This window comes from Acomys russatus, chromosome 22 (assembly GCF_903995435.1).
Source record: "Acomys russatus chromosome 22, mAcoRus1.1, whole genome shotgun sequence".
NCBI classification, from domain to species: Eukaryota; Metazoa; Chordata; class Mammalia; order Rodentia; family Muridae; genus Acomys; species Acomys russatus.
This window is the reverse complement of record NC_067158.1, coordinates 23,945,359-23,965,730: the sequence shown is the minus strand read 5'-3', so window position 1 is coordinate 23,965,730 and position 20,372 is coordinate 23,945,359. Positions and strand designations below refer to the sequence as shown.

The 20,372-nt window shown below is 42.8% G+C and overlaps 1 protein-coding gene across 2 annotated transcripts in view; it reads left to right on the top strand.

The window, feature by feature from the left end:
* Positions 1–18,542, top strand: part of Actr2 (actin related protein 2) — a 43,535-nt gene extending 24,993 nt beyond the window's left edge. For both annotated transcript variants that reach the window (XM_051165276.1, XM_051165275.1), the window contains 5 exons: positions 6,481–6,617; positions 7,108–7,257; positions 8,935–9,080; positions 12,255–12,387; positions 18,150–18,542. In XM_051165276.1, coding sequence (XP_051021233.1) covers positions 6,481–6,617; positions 7,108–7,257; positions 8,935–9,080; positions 12,255–12,387; positions 18,150–18,320 — 737 coding nt within the window. In that variant the 3' untranslated portion in view covers positions 18,321–18,542. The remainder of the gene's footprint in view (positions 1–6,480; positions 6,618–7,107; positions 7,258–8,934; positions 9,081–12,254; positions 12,388–18,149) is intronic.
* The last annotated feature ends 1,830 nt before the right edge of the window (positions 18,543–20,372 follow it).

Genomic DNA, 20,372 nt, shown 5'->3' with positions numbered 1-20,372 from the left:
GACTTTCATCTGCTCATCATCCCATAGTTTCTTTTCTTTTTTCTTTTTTTTTTTTTTCTTTTTGGTTTTTCGGAGACAAGGTTTCTCTGTGTAGACTTGGCTGTCCTGGACTTGCTTTGTAGACCAGGCTGGCCTCAAACTCACAGCGATCCACCTGCCTCTGCCTCTGCCTCCCAAGCTGGGATTAAAAGCGTGTGCCACCACGCCCGGCCATCCCGTAGTTTCTGTAGTACTTTGTCTAGAATTGACACCTCGTGTGTTTTCCCCCTTCCACATTAGCAGGTCTGCTGGTGCCATCCTTGTTTGGGTCATGTTTAGGCAGCCATATTGCTGAGAGTTCACAGGTCTGTGTTCTTCTGAATCTGTCATTACCATCTGCCCTCATTGTCCCTTGTTGTATGTGTGTGAATTTGTGTGTGTGTGTGTGTGTGTGTGTGTGTGTGTGTGTGTGTGTACATGTGTGTGCCAGTGCCTGCAGAGGTCAAAGAGTTTTGGATCATCTGGAGCTGGAGGATACAGGCAGATGTGAGCCACCTGATGTAGATGTTGGGAACCAAACTTCAGGTTCTTTGCAAAAGTGACCACTGAGCCATTTCCCCAGCCCCCAGTTTACTTGTGTGTGTGCTCATGTGAGCAGACATCTGCATCCATATGTAGGTCAGAGGACAGTTTGAAAGAATGGCTTCTTTTTTTATGGGTATTAAACCTGGGCCACTCAGGCTGGGTGGCATGCATCTTTACCTGCTAACCCATCTTACCAGTCCTCTCCCTATCACCTAAGACCAAAACATTTTCCATATGGAAAGAACTCTTTGGATTTTGATGTCTTATAAATTCAACAAAATATTGCTGAGATTTTATAGGGCTTTCAGTATGTTCAGAGGAATCTTTGGCATTTGCAGTGTAAAGCTACTTCAACTCACAGCGATCCACCTGCCTCTGCTTCCCGAGTGCTGGGATTAAAGGCATGTGCCAACCCTGCCAGGCTATATTTAGCCATTTTTATGTAATTGTTGACTTCTTAATTTTGAGAAGCAGTAGCCAGTAAAATTAATTAAATAACTATGGGCCATGTTTCTTCCTAACTTGGTGGCTAATGTTTTCAGAAAAAAAGGAGTTTGAGAGATGCCTGAGTGGTTAAGAGCATTTGCTGCTCTTGCAAAGGACTTGATTTCAGTTTCTAGCTCACAGCCCAGCCAGCTTACAACCAGTTATAATTCCAGCTTCAGGAGACGGGTGCTCTCCTCTGGCTCCATAGGTACTGTACTCATGCACACACATGTTCACATAAACACAAAACAAATACACGAGAAAAGTAGATTTTAACAGGGACAATAGCTACTACTACCATCCTAACCTGCAGAAGGTTTTTGAATATGAAATGACCTGTTAAGCCATGCCTGGTGGCCGTATGCCTATAATCCCAGTGCTTGGAAGGCAGAGGCGGGTGGATCGCTGTGAGATCGAGGCTTGCCTGGTCTACAAAGTGAGTCCAGGACAGTCAAGGCTACACAGAGAAACCCTGTTTCGATAAACCAAAAAAAAAAAAAAAAGAAAGAAAGAAAGAAAGGACAGACCTAGTAGCTGGTTGAGGTGGCATCTACCTTTAATCCCAGCACTCAGGAGGCAGAGGCAGGTGGATCTCTGTGAGTTTGAGGACAGCCTGGTCTTCAAAGCGAGTCCAGGACAGCCAGGGCTACACAGAGAGACCTTGTCTTGAAAAACAACAGCAAAAAGTGACCTGGTGTTTTAGTCTAGTCTAGTCTGGGTGGATAGAAGAGATTAATTGAAATTGGGGAATCTTGGGTGGAGTTTTGAGTGGTGAGAAAAGGCAGGAATTTAAAAGACTAAACAACCCAGTGATAAAGGTGTGGTGCTAGCAGTGATGACTGAGAGCCCTGTTTCTTTTTCCAGTAGGAAATAATCTTCAATAGCCTGGGAAGAAAGGTAGCCCAGTGGGTAACCGCCAGGCTGTAAAAGCTTGAGCGCCTTAGTTCAGACCCCATCACCCACATAACAGCTGTGCACAGCCACACGTGCCTGTGAGCCCCGCACTGCGAAGGTCAAGACAGGAATTCTGGGGACTACTGGCCAGGTAGTCAGTCCTGATTGGTGAGCTTCAGGTTCAGTCAGGGACTCTATCTAAAAGAAAAGTGAGTGCTGGGGAGGTTTCCCAGTGGTTAAAGCTGGATAACCACAAGAATTCGACCTCAGATACCAGCACTCATATAACAGGCCACATTTTCCTGTAACCCCAGTTTTTGTTTTGTTTTTCGAGACAGAGTCTCTCTGTGCAGCCTTGGCTGTCCTGGACTCACTTTGTAGACCAGGCTGACCTTGAACTCACAGCGATCCACCTGCCTCTGCCTCCCGAGCGCTGGGATTAAAGGCGTGCACCACCACCACCCCCCAGCTTGTAACCCCAGTTTTGATGGAAGCAGGAGGATTGCTGGGGCTTCCTAGCCCCGGGTTTAGAAGAGACCCTTCCTCAAAGGAGTAGAGAGAGGTACAGGAGGGCACCTGATACACACACACACACACACACACACACACACACACACACACACACACACAGAAATAAGCAAACAAATCTTTTAAAAAATATAGTAAGGTGGAGAGCAATTGGGGAAGACAGCCGATACCAACCTTCAGTCCACTGCAGGTACATGAGAAAGTGTTCAGGGTGATATGTCCATAGGCAAATTTATGTTATAAGAAAGTGAAAGGCAGAGAGACTATTCAGAGATGAGAAAGTAATATATTATGTTTTTTTTTAATTTTTGAGTTGTAACAGGTGGCAGGTAAAGAAGCTTGGCACGGAGCCCAGGGATCTGAGCTTGTTCACCTGCTCACTACATTAAGGTGGAAATAGAGATCTGACTCTAGAAAATTGTTCTCTGTTCTCTGTTCGTGTGGTGTGGAATGCACACATAGACTTAATACATAGAATATTTTTTGTGTGTGAATTTTTAGAAGTACTGTTTTCCCATTATTTTTAAAATAGTGTCTCATGGAGCCCAGGCTGGCCTTCAACTCCAATATAACCCAGGATGACCTAAAACAAAAACTACATTATTTTTAGTGATGATCTCACTATGTAGCCATGCCTGTCCTGAACCTTGCTATGTAGACCCTGGTAGTCCCACTTATCTCTGTATCCAGAGTGCTGGGTACAGCACTACACCCAGGTTGACCTAGAACTGCTCGTCTTTATCTTCCAAATTCTGGGATTACAGACTTTTCCCAATATGCCCAACCAGAAAAGGCTTATTTTCCCTCAGGATTGACTCTTGGCTTTTTATTTTGTTTTTCAAGACAGGGTTTCTCTGTGTGTAGCCTTGGCTGTCCTGGACTTGCTTTGTAAACCAGGCTGGCCTCGAACTCACAGCCATCTACCTACCTCTGCCTCCCAAGTGCTGGGATTAAAGGTATGCACTAGCTCTTGGCTTTTTTGAAACATTTTTTCCTTTTTAAATTTTTTATTTAAAAACATTTTTTTAATGCTGGGTGGTGTTGGCATACACCTTTAATCATGACACTTGGGAGGCAGAGACAGGTGCATCTATTATCATTGTAGGTTGGAGAGATGGCTCAGTGCTTAAGAGCACTTGCTGTTCTTTCAGAGAACCTGAGTTCCATCCCTTATTGTGTGGCTCACAATTGCCTATAATTAGCATGCCTTTTTGTGGCTTTGGCAGGAGTGCAGGCGCGCCCCCCCCCCCCCCCCACACACACACAGGCGCTCTCCTTTCCCTCTCTCTCCCCCTCTCCGCCCTCCCCCTCTCTCTCACACACACACACACATACACACACACACACTAAAAATATAGATATTTTACTAAAAAATTAGTAGTAGTAGCAGCACTTTTGTATGTGTGTGTGGAGGGGTGATAGTCATGCCTTGCGTATATTTATAGGTCAGGACGGTGCGATGGAGTTGGTTCTCATCTCACCTTTACATGGCCGCCAGGCTTGCTTTGCCTTAAAGTGTTTTTACTCTCTGAGCCACGTCACTAACCCCTGTTTCTACATTTCAGTAGCACAAGCCAGGCATTGTGTAACCCATCTCTCAGGCTGCTGGGCAGTGTGGTTCCAGTGTGTCCCCACCACTCAGGCTGCTGAAGGCAGTTACAATTTCTTGACTAGGATGAGACTTTGCTTTCATAACAACAAAAATAAATCTTCTCAGTGGCAAACAGGAAACAAAACAGCTCCCTTGCTCTTATTTTATTATTATTATTGCTATTGCTTACAGAGTTTTGGCTGTGGATCCCACCTAGGCCTTATACATACTAAGCTCACACATTTCCTCAAGATGACAGACTTTTGTTGTTGATGCTTTTTGTTTTGTTTTGTTTTGTTTTGAGATGGTGTTTGATTATGGCTGTGCTTAGCTGGAAGCCCTAGTCATACTGTAAATAAGGAAGAGTGAGGGAGGTAGTTGGTGGCCCTGTTTTAAGTTTTTTAAAGATAGGTGACCTATAATTTTTTGGTCCCTTGTTATTGTTGTTTTGTTTTTTTGGTTGGTCCCCCCCCCCCCCCCAGACAAGGTTTCTTTTGTAGCCTTGGCTGTGCCAGACTTGCTTTGTAGACCAGGCTGACCTCAAACCCCCAGAGATCTGCCTGCCTCTGTCTCCCAAGTGCTGGGATTACAGGTGTGCCCCATCACACTGCTAATTTTTGGTCCTTTGATCACAGCTGCCTAAGAGCTGGGTTTTGGGTTTGAGCTACCAGGCTTGACCAAGATGGTTTTTATCAGATTCACTTACCATCTTGTGACTGTGTAATAGTCATTTTTTACTGTGGTTTCCATAAATTATTCATTATACTTTAGAAAATTTTACTTTAAGAGAATTTGGTGATTAGGTTAAAAAGAAAACTGTAGTAGGGCCTTTCTTCCATGTCTTAAAGAAGCACATGATTAAACTAGAAATACCAGGGCAAGGTGACTTTGGGTAATGCCACTTAGGACCAAGCCTGGCAACCTGAGTTCATTCTCGTGGCCTCACATGGTGTAAGAAGAGAACCAGTCCCCTGGAAGTTGTCCTCTAACCTTACATGTGCCCCTCTCCCCCTCCACGTGTACACCCTATACAAATAAGTAAGAATGTAAAGAAAGGAAACCATGGGAATAGACACTTCCATCTGTGATTAGAAATGAGTGTCTTGGAGGCTGGAGAGATGGCTCAGTGATTAAGAGCACCGCCTGCTCTTCCAGTAGGTCCCGAGTTCAATTCCCAACAACCACGTGGTGCCTCAAAACCATCTGTAATGTGATCTGATGCCCTCTTCTGCAGACAAAGCACTCATATACAATAAATAAATAAATCTTTAAAAAAAGAAAAGAAAAGAAATGAGTGTCTTCGCCTATTCAGTGGGTTTTGCTGACAAAAGAAATGTCCCAGGCCAACCATCTCTTTCAGCCTGCCCAGAGAAGCCCCTTCCCCATGGGAAAATAAGGCCTGGTCCTGGCCCCAGCCTGCCACTTGGTTCCTGCCCATGCCATTGGAGCTGTGCTTTGTAGTTCATTACCCCATACTCACTCCCTGAGCGAGACCTGAGCCTCTGCTGCAGTCTTCCAGCCTCAGCTCCCCTTGTAAGTGCCTTCTGTGTCCTTGTACCCAGGCCCTAAAGACCCAGACACAGGGTAGTAGTAGACGGACATTCTGCCTGGGCAGGGCTAGAAGAGACCCAGTGATTCCTCAAGCCTATGGAACCCCTCTGGGTGCTGCTACCCACCCCTCTCTCAGGGAGCCCTGGCCCCTCCATGGCCCAGAGACACTGGCTGGCCTATCTTGGCCAGTGCCACTTTCCCTTCTTGTCCAGCCAGCCCCTGGCCTTGTTGGCCCCTACCCCTGCCTCCACCCTCTGAGTGAGCTTTCCATGTTCCACTAACCTTGAACTGGTGGCAGATGAAGATACCAGGTAGAACACTAGCCTGACCATGGGCAGGGCCCTGCTGTATCCACCCCTCAATAAAAGCAGTTACAGCCTTTAAAAAGGAACAAAAGAAAAAAAGAGATGAGTGCCTTATCCGGGCGTGGTGGCTCATGCCTTTGATCCCTACACTTGGGAGGCAGAGGCAGATGGATCTCTGTGAGTTGGAGGTCAGCCTGGTCTACAAAGCCGGAGCTGTTATACAGAGAAACCCTGTCTCAGAAAAAATAAAGAAAGGAAGGAAGAAAAAGAAAGAAAGAAAGGAGTGCCTTTGATTCCAGCACTCAGAGGCAGAGGCAGGAGGATCTCTGAGTTTGGGGCCAGCCTGGTCTACATAGTGAGTTCCAGGACAGCCAGGGCTATGTAAAGAGATCCTGTCTTGAAAGGGAAAAAAAACCCACACACACAAGAAAGGAAGAAGTGCTGCCTCCAAGCCTCACTAGCTACTTGATTTTTTAAAGGTGGTGTCTTTACTACATTGGAAACTTTGGCTTTGTTGTATCTGAACTGACTCTCAGAACCTTCTGGTTGGTTCCTGTGCAGGGTTACTGACTGGTGTAGTGGTGGACTCTGGAGATGGGGTAACTCACATTTGCCCAGTGTATGAAGGCTTTTCTCTCCCTCACCTTACAAGGAGGCTGGACATTGCTGGGAGGGATATCACCAGGTATCTTATCAAGGTAAGTGAAAGGAAAATGTCATAAGAGCTAGTTTTTCTGGTTTGTTTACTGACTTAGACAAAAATGTATATCTAAAACAATTCCAGAACTGGAGAGCTGGCTCAGCAATCAAGCACACACATTGTTCTTGCAGAGAAACAGCCTGGTTCCTGGCTTGGCCAGCTTACCACCGCCTGCAGCTAGTTTCATGGAATCTGATGGCTTCCTTTGGACCTCTCAAGGATCAGTTCTCATATGTACATACTCACACAATACACACAGTTTAAATAATAAGATAATTAAAAATAAGTGTACAAGGTTTCTAGCATCACCCCCATGTACCATTATTAGCTTGGCTGTGGGTTCCAGGGACTGCGCTCAGGCTGTCAGGCATGGATGGCAAGGGCTTTTTACCTACCAGGCCATCTTAGCAGCCAAAAGGAGTTGTAACTTTTGTACAGTGGAACTTATTTGCATAGATTATTAATTTATTGCTTTTTTTAAATACCAGCTGCTGCTGTTGCGAGGATATGCCTTCAACCATTCTGCTGATTTTGAGACAGTTCGCATGATTAAAGAAAAACTTTGTTATGTGGGTTACAATATTGAGCAAGAGCAGAAGCTGGCCTTAGAGACCACAGTGTTGGTGGAGTCCTATACAGTACGTATCCTGTGTAAAGTACTCTGTGGGCTGAAAAGGGGTGTCTGTGGTTATTATAAATGTCACTAATTTTGATTTATTAGTACAATGTCCCCTTACTGGACTTTGTACTGAGGTTCTTGTGTGTGCTCCCCAGATTAGCCCCTGGTATGGTTATTTTTAGTTTGAATTATTATAATATGTTTTCATATGACTTTTAAATATCTCCTGCTATGTTGAGATTCTTTGATTTAGTTATTGGGGGTGCCATGTATTGCAAATTAAAACAGGCATTAAATTAGAATGTGATTAGAAGTGGAGGTAGTATTTGAGATTCTAGCATCATTGGGATATCAGCATGTTTTGTACAATGTTATTTCTCCGGGATGTTACTTAAGAGTTAAATAGAACAGTTACAATTATCAAATAAATTATGGAGATAATTACTATCTCTTTGCTGTATGACTTCCAGGCCCTTTGATATGTCTGTATGGATGCAGTTGTAAAAGTGTTGTGTACCTATTTCTCAGACTGTTGGATTATTCTGAGACAGGGTCCTATTGCCTCTGCCTCCCAAATGGTGGGATTGCAATCTACATGGATCTCAAAATTTTGTAGCGTGTCATGGAGCTAACCATCTAAGAAACACATCTTGGGAAATGTTTACGCTTTTTTTTTTTCTCAGTCAGGGTCTCACTGTAGCCCAAGCTGGGTTAGAACCCAGGCTGGCAAACAAACAAATAAACAAACCAGATAAACTAGATTTAGGCAGGTATGGATTTTCTGTGTAGGTCATGTTAAAATGTTGCACTGTCCAAATCTTACTGGCTTACGTTAAAGTTGCTCTTTTTTTTTTTTTTTTAAAGATTTATTTATTTATTACGTATACAGTGCTCTGCCTACATGTACACTTGCAGGCCAAAAGAGGGCATCGGATCTCGTTATAGATGGTTATGAGCCACCACGTGGTTGCTGGGAATGAACTCAGGACCTCTGGAAGAGCAGCCACTGCTCTTAACCTCTGAGCCATCTCTCCAGCTCATTAAAGTTATTCTTACCAGTTAGTAAAGTTACTTAAGACATAGTAACATAAAAAGTATTCTAAATCAGCACTCCTTAAATTAATTAATCAAATTATTTATTTTTATGAGATAACATCCCAATATATAACAGCCCAAGCTGGTTTTGAATTTATGATCCTCTTTCTGAAGCCTCAAGAGTGTAGGCAATGCAGATTTTTTTTAGTTTTTGAGACAGGGTTTCTCTGTGTAATCTTGGCTGTCCTGGACTCGCTTTGTAGACCAGGCTGGCCTTGAACTCACAGCGATCCGCCTGCCTCTGCCTCCCAAGTGCTGGGATTAAAGGCGTGTGCCACCACGCCCGGCTCTGATTTGTTTTTAAGAAAGAGAGAATTGTGTGTAGATCAGAGGACAGCTTTTTGGGTTGGGGGGGTTGGTTGACTTTTGTTTTCTGCCTTGTTGAGATGCTGTCTCTTCTTGAGGGCAGTGTGTGACATTTTGAAAAGCAGGGTAGAGTATGATATTGTAAGGCACCATCTGAGTTATTTTGTTTCACCCAAGAGAACATTTAGAAAAATTTATTGCTTTTAATAATTTTGATGACAGAACAGGTGTATTTAAAAGAATGGTAGCTGGGAAGTTGTGGTTTGCTGACCTTCGCCGGTTGCTTTGTTTTTAGCTTCCTGACGGGCGCATTATTAAAGTTGGAGGAGAAAGGTTTGAAGCACCCGAAGCCTTGTTCCAGCCACACTTGATCAATGTTGAGGGGGTTGGTGTTGCTGAGTTGCTTTTTAACACCATCCAGGCTGCCGACATCGATACCAGGTAAAGTAGCATTTGTAAGTTATTTGTAAGAAAAACATAGGCCACACAGATGGCTCAGGAGTTAAAAGTACTTGCTGTTCTTCCAGAGAGCTGGAGTTCAGTTTCTAGCACTCATGTCAGATGGCTCACAGCTCTGCCTTCTGTGGCACCATCATTCATGCACACACACACACCTAGACGTAGTTTAAAGTAATAAGAATAAAATCTCTTGAAAAAGCAAAAAAAAAAAAAAAAAAAAAAGAAGAAGAAGAAAATCTTTTTATTTTTTTAAAGTTGGTTTTTTGAGGGAGGGTTTCTCTGTGTAGCCCTGGCTGTCCTAGAACTTGCTCTGTAGACCAGGCTGGCCTGGAACCCAGAGATCCGCCTGCCTCTGCCTCCCAAGTGCTAGGGTTAGAGGTGTACATTATTTTTCCCCTTAACATATATCTGCTTAGCCAGGCTCAGTGGCACACGCCTGTAATCCCAGCATTTAGGGAGGCAGAGGCAGGCAGATCTCTGAATTCGAGGCTAGCCTGGTCTACAAAGTGAGTTCAGGATAGCCAAGGCTACACAATGAAACCTTTTCTTGGAGAAGGGTGCCATGTAGAAGTCAGGATAACTTTTGAGAGCTGTTGCTTTCCTTCCACCGTGTGGGTCCCAGGTGTCAACCTCAGGCCATCAGGATTGGAAAGAGGTGCCTTTCTCCACTGAACCATCCCACCAGCCTTTTACACTTACTTACTTACTTACTTACTTACTTATTTATTTATTTATTTATTTATTTATTTTTGGACAGGGTCTCAAAGACCCTTGTGAATAAAGTTGTAGTGAATGTGGGAGTACATTCATCTTCTTAGCAGACTGATTTTTAGTCTTTGAATTCCTGAATCATTTGGTAGTTCCATCTTTAGTTTTGAGGCTACTTTCTATAGTGTTTTCAGTAATGGTGTTTATAATTTATATCAGGGCTCCTTAAATTTTGCACTTATGGTACCCCTGTGTTAGTCAGGATTCTCTAGAGGAACAGGACTTATAGAATGAGTCTCTCTCTCAGTCTATCTCTCTCTCTCTCTCTCCACCACACACACACAGAGGGGGGGGGGGTTTATTAGATTATTATTAGATATATATGGTAGCAAATGTCTTTAATCCCAGCACTTGGGAGGCTGAGGCAGACAGATTTTGAGTTTGAGCATGGCATCCATAGCAAATTTCAGGCCAACCAAGGCTACATAGTGAGATCCCGTCTCAAAAAAAAAAAAAAAAAATCAAAGCTTAGGCTCTTTTCCAGGAAGAATACTTTCCTAGTGTGTGTACTGCAAAAAAGAACAGGACAAAATGGCAGAAATATGTTTAATGCCATTTTAGAAATAGAGAATCTGGGCTAATCTCAAGTCAGAATTCACTTAGCAATTTTTTTTTCCTTCTTTTTCTATGGAACTCAAAAGCTAGGAATTCAGACGTTTTTGCTTTTTGGGACAGGGTTTCTCTGTGTAGTTCTGGCTGTCCTGGTACTCTCTGTAGACCAGGCCGGCCTTGAATTAAGTCCACCTGCCTCTATCTCCTGAGTGCTGCTGGTATTAAAGATATGTCTCACCACTGGGACACATCTGTTTTTAAAATAACATCAATTTGTTTGTTTCTTTGTTTACTATGCATACAGTGCTATGCCTGCATGTACAGGCCAGAAGTGGACATCAGATCACATTACAGATGGCTGTGAGCCACCATGTGGTTGCTGGAAATTGAACTCAGGACCTCTGGAAGAGGAAGCAGTGCTCTTAATCTCTGAGCCATCCTACCAGCCCAACATCAGTTTTTAAAGTCAAACATTCTAGGGTTGCAGAGATGGCTCAGAGGTTAAGAGCACTGGCATCTCTTCTAGAGGTCCTAAGTTCAATTCCCAACAACCACATGGTGGCTCAAAACCATCTATAATGAAATCTGGTGCCCTCTTATGGCATACAGGAGTATATGCAGGCAAAAACACTGTATACACAGTAAATAAATCTTTTTTAAAAAATCAAGCAGTCTAGCCCAATATAATTTTTAAAATACACTAATTTCATACTTAATATACCAAGAAGTGGTGGTAGAAAAATAATGCCTATTTTTTTTGTAATATTCTTATAAGAACCAAAGCTGTATGTACAATAAAAATGCCAAGTTTTCTATTGTGCTATAGTCTTGAATCTGAGCCTGGGTGCTGCATGTGCAAAGTAGACAGTGAGTTCAGAATGCACAGGCCACAGTGCAGTTGCATGAGGAAACATTCACTGCACATTTGCTTTTGATACGTTTTGGCTGCTGCACATTAGGGAACCTTTTTTTTTTTTTTTTTTTAAGATTTATTTATTGCGAGCTGGGCGTGGTGGCGCACGCCTTTAATCCCAGCACTTGGGAGGCAGAGGCAGGTGGATCGCTGTGAGTTCGAGGCCAGCCTGGTCTACAAAGTGAGTCTAGGACAGCCAAAGCTATCACAGAGAAACCTTGTCTCGAAAAACCAAAAAAAAAAAAATAAATAAATAAATAAAGATTTATTTATTGCATATGAGTGCTTTATCTGCAGAAGAAGGTGTCAGATCGCATTACAGATGGTTGTGAGCCACCATGTGGTGGCTGGGAATTGAACTCAGGACCTGTGGAAGAGCAGGCGGCACTCTTAACCACTGAGCCATCTCTCCAGCCCTAGGGAACCTTTTATGTTGTCAAGTTTTTCATAACCCCACATTCAGTTATATGACGCTGGGTGGGTTGCAGCTCAGTTTTAGCAGCTGTGATGTATTGTATTTGTTACCTGTTGCTGTACAAGACTTCCCTCCTTTATACACTTTCCCTTTCCAGTTTTTGTGAATCATTGTTCTAACAGGTGTGTAATGGTAGCTCATTGCCATTTAATTTACATTTCTTGATGGTAGGAGGTGTTGCAGTTTTCCTCCTTCCATATGTCAACTGGAAATTGATACATCTTATTTGTTGTTGCTCTGTCATTTGTGACAGTCTCATCTGGCAGACTTGAGCGTCTGACCCTCCTTCCCCGACTTCATAGTGCCCCTGATTTATGTGGTGCTAGGGTGAGACTCAGGGCTTTGTGCATTGCTAGGCAAGCACTCTGCTGAGCTACATCCCTTGCCCAAAATTAAAATATGCCATTTTCATAATCTGAAACTGCAAATATCCACTGTGTCTTCCTAGATCTGAATTTTACAAGCACATTGTGCTTTCTGGAGGCTCTACCATGTATCCTGGTCTGCCATCAAGGTTGGAACGCGAGCTTAAACAACTTTACTTAGAACGAGTTCTAAAAGGAGATGTGGAAAAACTTTCTGTAAGTATCTGTTAACTGTTACCATTGTTTTAAAACCCTGCAAAGCAGCTTGTGGATCTTGACAACCACTAGAGGGAGCAAGAGGTCCTATAATGAATGATTCCTGTGCAGTTAGCCTCTTGAAAACTTGCAGGGCTCAGTGGAAATGGTCGTGGAGTAGTACTCCTACTCGGTTACTGCTTTATTGAAAGAGCACAGGTGAGTGGGTCCAGTGCCCTTGATAGTCTGTAGTGGACAGCCTGGACTCTTTTTTTGGTTTTGTTTTGTTTGCTTTTTGTTTTTTGAGACAGGGTTTCTCTGTGTAGCCTTGGCTGTCCTGTACTCACTTTTGTAGACCAGGCTGGCCTCGAACTCACAGAGATCCACTTGCCTCTGCCTCTCAAGTGCTGAGATTAAAGGCGTGCACCACCATGCCCAGCTTCAGCCTGGATTCTTAAGCTGTGTTCAAAGGCACAGGAAGAGCCTGCTTATGCTATCGAGAGAGGAAAGAGGAAAGGTTCTGCTTTGGGTAGCTTTTTTCTTTGGTCTTTTTCTTCTTTTTGCAAATAGAATATTACTTTGTAGTCCTGGCTGTCTTGGAACTTAACTATGCTGGCCATGCTGGCCTTGAACTTAAAGAGAACCGCCCGTCTGTGCCTACCAGATGTTAGGATTACAGATCTAAGCCATCAAACTTGGCCTTGGTTTTTAACCTTTTGAATATGTAACCAGCCTTTACTCTTAGCCTCTCAGAATTCTGGTTTTAGGGTATTTTTCCTGTCTACTTGTATGTCTTACTTCCTCAGTCACTCATGTTTGTGCTTCTAGAATTATCAAAGCTCTGGAAATGGACTTATCGGCAATTGTTGCCATATCCTAGGATATAATTGCTCGTGGTTCTTTGGCATGCCCTCTTTTCCAGCTGTGGACTGTGTGAAGTATGCTGTCTGCATAATGGATGCAACCAAGAGTCCTTTAACAATGGCTTTATTTCTGGGTTTGCTACCTGCTGTTTAGATGAAAAGATTACACAGTTCAGAGGACTGTGTATAGAGACACTGAGGTTACAGGGCTTTTTTAATATTTCACTCACATTTCTCATTTCATTGAATTATATAGAAAATTTACAATCCATTTCTGATGATCATTTATTTACTCTGCAAACTTTTTTGAGGGGAAGAGGCTCAGTAGCACTATATTCTGGTAAACCCCATTGAAACCATGATTTTCACACACTCTGATTTTCCCTTCCTTCTCAGTTTTGCAATGCTAGGGTTTGGACTCAGGACCTTACACATGCTAGGCAAGCACTCTAGCACTGTGCCAGAATTGATTTAGGCCATGAGAGCAAAGCAGTGGTAAACAGTACAAATTGTTGCTGTGAGTTTAAGTAACTTACAGTAGTAATAATAATGATGTGGGGACAGAGAAAGGGTCTGATCTGATCTGATGATCAGAGGCCTATGCCAAGGTAGAGAGAGGGTGAGCATTTCTAGTTACAAATAGTACAAAAGGATGTGTTGGCAGAAATGTCCGGTGTGTTGGAGCAGAGTAAGCAAAAGAGGGTGGAAAATGAAGTCAGAAAGCAGGCAGGTCACTTACGGTAAAGATGAAAGACCTTGAGGGTTCTGAACAGAAAAATGATATGATCTGACTTATCCTTTAAAAGAATCCATAAGCCCAGTGTGGTGGAGAAGGTTAAGACAGGAAGTTATGAGAGGGAAGAGAACACTCAGGAGCTGAACTGCGACCCTGAAGAGACATTGTACGGCATTTTTAAAGAATGGAACCCCAAAGTGAGGGTGAACTGGAGTCCAATCATATTTTGGACACAAAAGGTTGAGGAAGGAAGTAACTGTTGGTGACTGGGCCTTATGCAGGTCACTGGGTTTCAGGTCCTCCACTCAGCTTTTGCAGTCAGCTCCCCTGCTGGACTTGTGTCCCAGAACTCAGAATGATGTGGGAACAAAGGAGCGGGCAAGCTGCACATAGTCTACTTAAGTCCTGACAGGCAGCACATTGATGACTTGTGTGCCTCAGGTTAGATGGCGGGCAACTTCCCTCTTTACATCCTTTACTGGTCAACAGACAAACACGGGACACCTGAAGAAGCAGGAGAGGAGTTAGTTCCGGGGCCTGGGAACATGAACTCAGTTTTGACCCTACAGCAAGATGGAGGCTGTTCCTGAGATGGCCGGACTCAGGCAGCTGTTTCCTAACAAAAGCACCAGAACCTAATCATTTTTAAAATATTTATTTTTATGTGTGTACTGGAGTGTACATATGTGTACTGTGTGCATATAGGAGCCCGTGGAGGTCAGAAGAGGGTCACATCCTCTGAAGTTTAAGTTACAGACGATTGTGATCAGCAGTGTGGTGTTGGGATTTTAACTCAGATCTTTCAGCCAGTGCTCTTAACCACTGAGCCATCTCCATTCCTTTAGACCCAAATCATTTTAAGGAAGAAACTTAAATTTTTAACATTTCAATTAATAGTTTAAATAACCCTGCCAGAGGTAAAGTCCAGAAACTAGTTCCATTTTTGTTGTTGTTGTTGTTTTTTGTTTTTTGATTGTTTGTTTTTTATTTAAATTTTCTGAATTTCTTAGATTTTAGCTTTTAAGATTTATTTATTTACCACATATACAGTATTCTAGTGTTATGCTTGCATGCACACCTGCACACCAGAAGAGGACACCAGATCTCATTATAGATGGTTGTGAGCCACCATGTGGTTGCTGGGAATTGAACTCAGGACCTCTAGAAGAGCAGCTAGTGTTCTTAACCTCTGAACCATCTCTCCAGCCCCCTTAATTTTAGTTTTAAGAAAAGACAGAAGCAACTTCCCTTATGTAGTCCAAAATTACTCTTAAGCCCATTCAAACACTCGTACATTTTTTAAAGGCATGCCAGTCATGATTATCAGTATGCAATGAGTTAAAAATAATAAGTGAAAATTTGAAGTGGGAAATGTTTTCTCTCAGAGCAAGGTGTGATGGCGCATGCCTTTAATCCCGGCAGGCAGGTATCTGTGAGTTGGAGGCCAGCCTGGTCTATAAAACAAGTCCAGGACAGCCAAGACTACACAGAGAAACCCTGTCTCAGAGAAGAAAAAAGAAAAGAAAAAAAAAAGAGTTTTCTCTCCAGGGGGGTCCAGGGGCTCCAGGGACAGAGTAATTTTGCTCTATTTGTCTTACAAATCATCCCAAGTTTGTAAACAATTAGTAAGCTGGAACTCACCCTGGGTGATACCAAGTAATAAAGACTTAATCTCTGTATTTTGACTGCTTAATGTAGAAAGATACAGTTAGAGCACAAAAATTTTCTCCCGGGGTACTCTTCTTGTACACTGGTCCTACCTAGAATTGCTGGACTTCGCGTATTGGAGATGTTTTACATGCCCATGGGCTCCCTGAGGGTTACCAAACATCCTCACTCCGCACTGGGAGTTTCTCAATGCCTCATCCTACCTACCCTCCTAATACCACCACCACCACTGCTGTACACACCAGAGGTTTCCCCTGGCCTCTAAAAATCTCCAGTCACCAAGGCTGAGTTAGTTCCCTCATCGGGTTTCCCTACATTGGCCCATACATGAGGTTTCCTGATTGGTGAGCTTCAAAGTTCCCTTCCAGAGAGTACTCTGTTTTCCTGCTTCAGTTTTGTTTGCCTTTCATATTACCTTAGGGTGTTTCTGAAGTATGAGAAAAGCAAAACTCTTCACTGACTGAGCTGCCTAACAATGGACTGGATGCATCTCTTCCATTTTTCTGGAGGTGCCTTCGCAGACACAGAAATCCCTCAAATTGTTGGAAAAAAGAAAACACGTTCTGTTCTCTCATAGGCTGGGATTGTTGCTCTCCGGATCCCCCATCTCATTGGTTTAGGACACACACAGCCTTATCTAATGAATAATCTGGAGCTTGAGACTGCCCCCTTTTTTCTGATTGCTTACTTAGTCACATATATTTCTACATAGAACTTTCAGAGTTCTCTGTAGAGACAAGCAGGCACCACTGCCAGCTAAGGAAGAGAGCAATCTAGCCCTCCTGCTTATTGTTAGGTCTCAAACCCAAGACAAATCGGTTGAGGTGCCTGCTGCCAGGCCCGGTTCTCCCAGCATCCTTAGTCCCTACCTGTTTCAAGGTATGGCTGGCATGCCCCTACCCTACCCTCAACTTTTCCAACCTAGGGGCTGGGTTGCCTTCCCATCTACCCTTCCTTAGCTCTCCCCTTCTGCCCTCACCCATCTCACATGGCCTGGCTCAGGGTCACATCCACTCTGGACTCGCTCAGATGTCTCTACCTGTTACTATGCTCTCTCTTTTATCTACAATAAACCTTCTCCTCCACCATACCTAGGATAGAAAAAGAAAAGAAAAGAAAGAAAGAAAAAATGGACCATAACAGGGCTAGAGAGATGGCTGAGTGGTTAAAAGCACTGTATACTTTTCCAGAGGTCCTGAGTTTAATTCCCAGCAACCACATGGTGGCTCACAACCATCTTTAATGGCAATTAGATGTCCTTTTCTGGCATGCAGGTGTACATGCAGATAGAGCACTCATATAGATAAAAATAAATATTTAAAAAGAAAAGAAAAGAAAGAAAGAAACTGGACCATAGCCGCTGGGTGGGTGTACACTTCTTTATTCCCAGCACTTGGGAGGCAGTCAGGCAGCTCTCTGTGAATTCAAGACTAGCCTGGTTGACAAAGTGAATTCCAGGACAGCCAAAAGTATATAGTGAGATTCTGTTTCAAAAATAAACCAAAGAGAAAGAAAATAGACCGTAGCAATCTATTAACAAGCATAACTGGCCTTACTTGTTTTGAGTACATTTCATTTGAATTTAAGACCATAGAACATGAGCTTTGCATATAAGAAAAGGAACTGGAGGTCTGGGGTGGAGCTCAGTTGTAAGCCACATCAGAGCTGTGAGTGAAGTCTTCAGGATCAGTTCTTTCTAAGGGTTACTGTTGCTGTGATACAACATCATGATCAAAAGCAGCTTGGAGGAAAGAGTTTTTTTGGCTTTCATACCCTGAATCAGTCTATTGGGGGAAGCTGTGAGTCTCACTGCATGAGAATAGACCACTACCATAATTCTGAGCCAGTTTTTTTTTTTTTTTTTTTTTTTTTTTGTTTTTTTTCGAGACAGGGTTTCTTTGTGTAGCCTTGGCTGTCCTGGACTCACTTTGTAGACCAGGCTGGCCTTGTACTCACAGCGATCCGCCTGCCTCTGCCTCCCAAGTGCTGGGATTAAAGGCGTGCGCCACCACGCCTGGCTCTTTTGAGCCAGTTTTGAAGCAAGCTTTAAATACTGGCCAGAATGATGGACTCCAGCCAGGTCCATTCTGGGGTCCCCAGAGAATGCAACGAATCACATTTTGCAGCGGTTTATAAAGGCAACCCCATTAGACTGTGTATTTCTCATTGGGCCCAATACTAGAAATGTCAGTTTTCCTGTGCTGCGCTGAGCTAGAGTCATAGTAGTATTAGACCGTGAAGAGCACTGCTCAGGAACTGAAGAAAACCTACTACACTCTTGCTCCTGGTTCTTGGGCTATTATAGCACAGTGCAAATTGGGATAACAGGTGTGAATTACGATTTTTGTCTCCTAATCATGAGCTTGGGAAGAATTAGTGAATGTTTCTGTGTCTGAGGTAACAGACCCTGTTGCATCCTGTGTAGATTGCAGATTGTGGAGAGATTCAAGATGCAGCAGTCTTCCTGAAATAGAACATTATGCACATATGATCTCATTGCTCTCTTTCTCCTTTAGAAATTTAAGATCCGAATTGAAGATCCACCCCGTAGAAAGCACATGGTGTTCTTGGGTGGCGCAGTCCTAGCAGACATCATGAAAGACAAAGACAACTTCTGGATGACCAGACAAGAATACCAAGAAAAGGGTGTCCGTGTGCTGGAGAAACTTGGTGTGACTGTTCGATAAAATGCCAGGCTTGTTCCCATCATGCCTCTAATGCATTTTTCTTTTTCTCTTTTTTAAAAACATTTTTCTTTATTGCCAATCTTTGAACTCATCCAGCTCCAGGACTGAAAGAGGCCTCTGTCCCCTTTGACAGGAAGGGTCAAATTTTATTCTCTGTCCAGGGGAAGCATTGTTAAATTCTGTTAATGTGTGTAAGGCTGGTTGTTAAATGCAGCCAGTTCCCTACAAACATAACTGGAGGGCAGAGGGTCCCTGCTGCTTCCTTTCTCTCTGTAGGCATTTAGATCGTTCTAGTAGGCTTCCTATTTTTGCTTTGCTTCTCTAATGCTGCTAGTTTTGGTTTTAGCACTGTAGGTGGTATGTCTTTATTAGCATAAGAAAAAACTTTTCACAGGAGCTTTTACATATTCTGGGTGGGGGTGGTAAGGGATGGGTGGGCAGCCTGAGCCCTTGAGGGCATTTCCTCTGTAGTGTTAGCTTTCAGCAGTTAACTGCTGCCACTTTTTAAGCACCCTGAAGCATCTCCTAGTAACATCTTAGGGAACTATTGAGCTTGGAACTAAGGTGTTTGGGGTAAGTTTTGTGTGAGGAACAAATGGGTGGTCTTTCTAGTGTGGTTTTTGAGGTCTTCTGCTTTTGGGTACACAAGATGAACCTCATTTATAGTACTTTGGCTTGGTAGGTTTTCTCCTTTTGGTCTGCCTGGGACTGTTTCCATACTACAGAAAAAAGCAAGCTTCGTGTCTCAGTACCATGATTGTTAGGGATCCTTCTTCCTGAAGTCAAGCTGTCAGCTGGGAGTACATTTCCTAGACTCCATTAGTGAAAAAACGACATTTTAAACAAAATGTTTTTGTCAAGTCAAAATACAGATAGAAAATTGCTTAAGGGCTGGTGTTTTCTCAGTGCTGTCATTTATTCTGGAAGCAATGAAAGCTGTACTTTAGGTTCCTGATCAGTGCTTCTTCACTAAAACAACTATATATAGAAATAGTTACTGCCAGCAGGTTATAATTTTTGTATGAACATTAGGACTTTTCCAGTTTTGTTGGCCTTTTCTTTTTTTCCATGAGACCTGGGACTAAAATTTTAGCACTAACAACCACAATAGAACAATTTACCAGGAGCCACCTATGTGTCTGTACTGAAGGCCAGTCATGACTCCTATGTTTCAGCCATCTTTTACTCTTTCAGGAAGACTGACTGTGGTTTTGGTGTGTTGCAGACCTGTCAGGGAATCCTATTTATGAATCCTGTTGGTGTTGTATGTTATCTCAAAAAATACCAGGTAGTACCCAGGTGTGAGGTCCTTCTAACGTTGAAAACTAAAATAATGAGAAGTTGTATCACAGAAAATACAAAATGATGATTCTGGGAGAAATACTTTCCTTCACTTCAAAATATTCTTTACTAATGATGAATTTGAAAGAATGGCTCCCCCCCCCCTTTCTTTCTTTTTGTATGCTTAAAATCAGAATTTTTAGTGGATTTTTTATAGATAACTTTAAATTAGTTTATATGAAATCAGCAGCAAAAGGAAGTTAGTCTTAATTATGCAGCTTCTGTGATATTAAGTATTTTTGCCTGTTTTACCTCAATTTGAACAAATAGGATAAGTCTGTGTGCATGCTGGACATGCTCAGTACACACAACAGCCCACCAGTGCCGGCTGGTCGGTGTTGGGTGCGTGACTCGGAGTCACTTTGGAATTCCTAAGCGTTCCTAAATCATGTTGTCAAATACCCCAGTCTTGGGAGTCCTAGCCCATTGCAGGACACCTACTGTACATAGGACTGGTACCAATGACGATTAAGTGCAGAAAATGATGGACCCTTGGCTTTGACCATGGTTTTAAATATAGGGGTAGAAAACAAGAAAGAATAGAATGGAATCTTAAATAAAACAGTGAAAAAGCATTATCATTTGTACCTTGAATGTAGAATTTGTTTTCATTTCATAATTCTGCTAGCAAACATGACTGTTAAAATGTATTTATATATGTAATAATTTAGAAATTCCATTTTATAGTTTTCCTCTTCAAAGGTGAAATAA